The sequence below is a fragment of the Nansenia antarctica genome (assembly GCF_963989245.1).
Source record: "Nansenia antarctica genome assembly, chromosome: 19".
Classification (NCBI taxonomy): Eukaryota; Metazoa; Chordata; class Actinopteri; order Argentiniformes; family Microstomatidae; genus Nansenia; species Nansenia antarctica.
In genome coordinates, this window is record NC_137692.1 from 15,891,937 (window position 1) to 15,894,436 (window position 2,500).

At 42.3% G+C, this 2,500-nt stretch overlaps 1 protein-coding gene across 1 annotated transcript in view; it reads right to left on the reverse strand.

Annotated features, from left to right (window-relative positions):
- The window catches only part of rims1a (regulating synaptic membrane exocytosis 1a), a gene marked incomplete at both ends in the record, with an annotated part of 57,969 nt that overhangs the window by 54,097 nt on the left and 1,372 nt on the right, over positions 1–2,500 (reverse strand). The window contains one exon of the mRNA XM_080549181.1: positions 458–532. Within this exon, the coding sequence (XP_080405307.1) occupies positions 458–532 (75 nt within the window). The remainder of the gene's footprint in view (positions 1–457; positions 533–2,500) is intronic.

Here is a 2,500-nt window from a genome sequence, read left to right on the forward strand (position 1 = left end):
GCACGACACACACACAAACGCATACACGCGCGCACACCACACACACAAACGCATACACACACGCACACACACCGCACACACACACACACCACACACACATGCTCTATCTTTTGATCATTGTGCTGCAGGGACAATTTCCACTACTGACCGAAGCTCCCGCTACCAACACGGCTACTGTGCACACATACACACTCTCACATACACACTCTCACATACACACTCTCACATACACACTCTCACATACACACTCTCACATACACACTCTCCTCCGTGGACGTGACTCCTCTGTGTCCTCTCAGAAGACCCTGGCTGCAAAATGTTCTTTTCAAAGTGTGAATGACATGACATGACGGAAAGCTGTCGAGACCAATCCTGTTCTCAACATGACACTCTTCCCAGGGTCAGATCGTTGGAAACCTGAAAGTACAGTAGAAGAGGTTGTGTGATGGTTCTTTACCTGACATCGTTTTGCTGAGGAGGCTTCTTCTGCCCAACCAGGTTCACAGTTCTTGCTTGGATGGGCTTCTCCTCTCTGGAATACACAGGAGGAAAATGTTGCTATGACGTTGTTCCTTGAATCAATTGCATGAATGAGTCCTTTTATCATCTTGATCACAGGCAAAGCTCTAGCATGAAGGGTTCGACACAGTAGAATTGCCCCAACAATTAAATGGGGTGACATATTTGTTATAACATCATCTGTTTGATGATGTCTGGCCATGCAGCTGTGTCTCTCTGTCCAGTATTTGTGGCGGTTCAGCCCCCCTATTAATCACATAAATAGACACACTTTTCAGAGCTGACTCATTGTATGCAGGTCTATACTGTATCACCTTACAGGACTGGTTTGATCAGCTGTATTCACGTTTGTAAATTCATTAAGCGGCTTTACAATCATAGAACGGGCAGATTAGATGACATTTCAGTTCAGCCTGGTCATAGTGTTCTACAGTAATCTGATGTGGTGATTAGTGTAAACTAAATAAATGACATTATGTGTGTGTGTGTGTGTGTGTGTGTGTGTGTGTGTGTGTGTGTGTGTGTGTGTGTGTGTGTGTGTGTGTGTGTGTGTGTGTGTGCGTGTGTGTGCGTGTGTGTTCTGATTCATACCGGACAACATGTGTTGATATTCTTTAGCTTGATTTTAGCCAAAAGGCCGAGAAGCGATATTATGTGTTGATATTCTTTAGCTTACTATTATGATAAGACTGAATGATATATCCTTAATGCATGGAAATGGTGCATGCATGGCCACTTATGTATTGGACAATTCCCTCTTTAGATGCAATGAATCGATTTGCCGTTCCAGGACTATCACTCCGCACAAAGTAGCCTAAAATAGAACACCGACGTGCATTAAGCTGAAAAGAGGTTCTCATTGGAGGGTCGTTAACCGTTCCCCCTTTTAGAGACTAGGGCTATGTGATACTATGAGAAACACGGTGGTTTGACGTCATTTTCCACTCGCTGCAGTTTGTCAGTCTTATCGGTGGACGTGCATGGGCTGATGTCCAGAATAGAGTAGAATGCACATTACATACGATGGAAATGTCCTCGTGACAACATACCGTGAGCTTAGAATGATAAGGTTCTATCTCCGTTTAGAATGATAAGGTTCTATCTCCGTTTAGAATGATAAGGTTCTATCTCCGTTTAGAATTATAATGTTCTATCTCCGTTTAGAATGATAAGGTTCTCTCTCCGTTTAGAATGAGAAGGTTCTATCTCCGTTTAGAATGATAAGGTTCTATCTCCGTTTAGAATGATAAGGTTCTATCTCCGTTTAGAATTATAAGGTTCTATCTCCGTTTAGGGTAGTTCAGAGATATTGAGCGTCAAAGTTGTTGCATTCCATTATGTTTTGTGAGATGGAACCTTTGTATTTTAGGAATTACTAACTCAAAAATGTCAACATTTAAAAAAAATAACACCACACAGGCATTAATAAACACCTAATGGATCAGATTATGTAAAAAACTCAATTTTGACCAAAAATGGAGATAGAACCTTATAATTCTAACGTCACGATACACTGACAGCATTATGCATTTACGCTAGCCCCCCCTCCATAGCAAGGAGATAGCAAGGAGATGCAGTCTCTTAAAGTGCTGGCCTACATCGGGCTGAAATATTATATTATATATATTCAACCGCACCCCTTGCAAAGCAAGCGAACACGCAAACAGCTGTTATGATAGAGGAAGGGTAGAAATATAACGTAGAAATCACAGAATGTCTCTGGAATCACGGTCTGTTTTTTACGCTATAACAGGTTATATTATAGGCCTACACTGATTGCCTATTCGAGAATTAGACAGTCAGTGGTGCGATCAGATACATAGGAGGCATGCATGCATTTGCAGAGAAGAGGGGGCGATATTGCATTGGTGTAAAAATCGGGAGAAGATGGGTGCGGTTGGAAAAAAACGTTAGTTCTATTTCTCTTTATTCGTGTCCGGGCGTCCGAACACACTCGAGTGTGACGCTGTGCTGCGTGTAT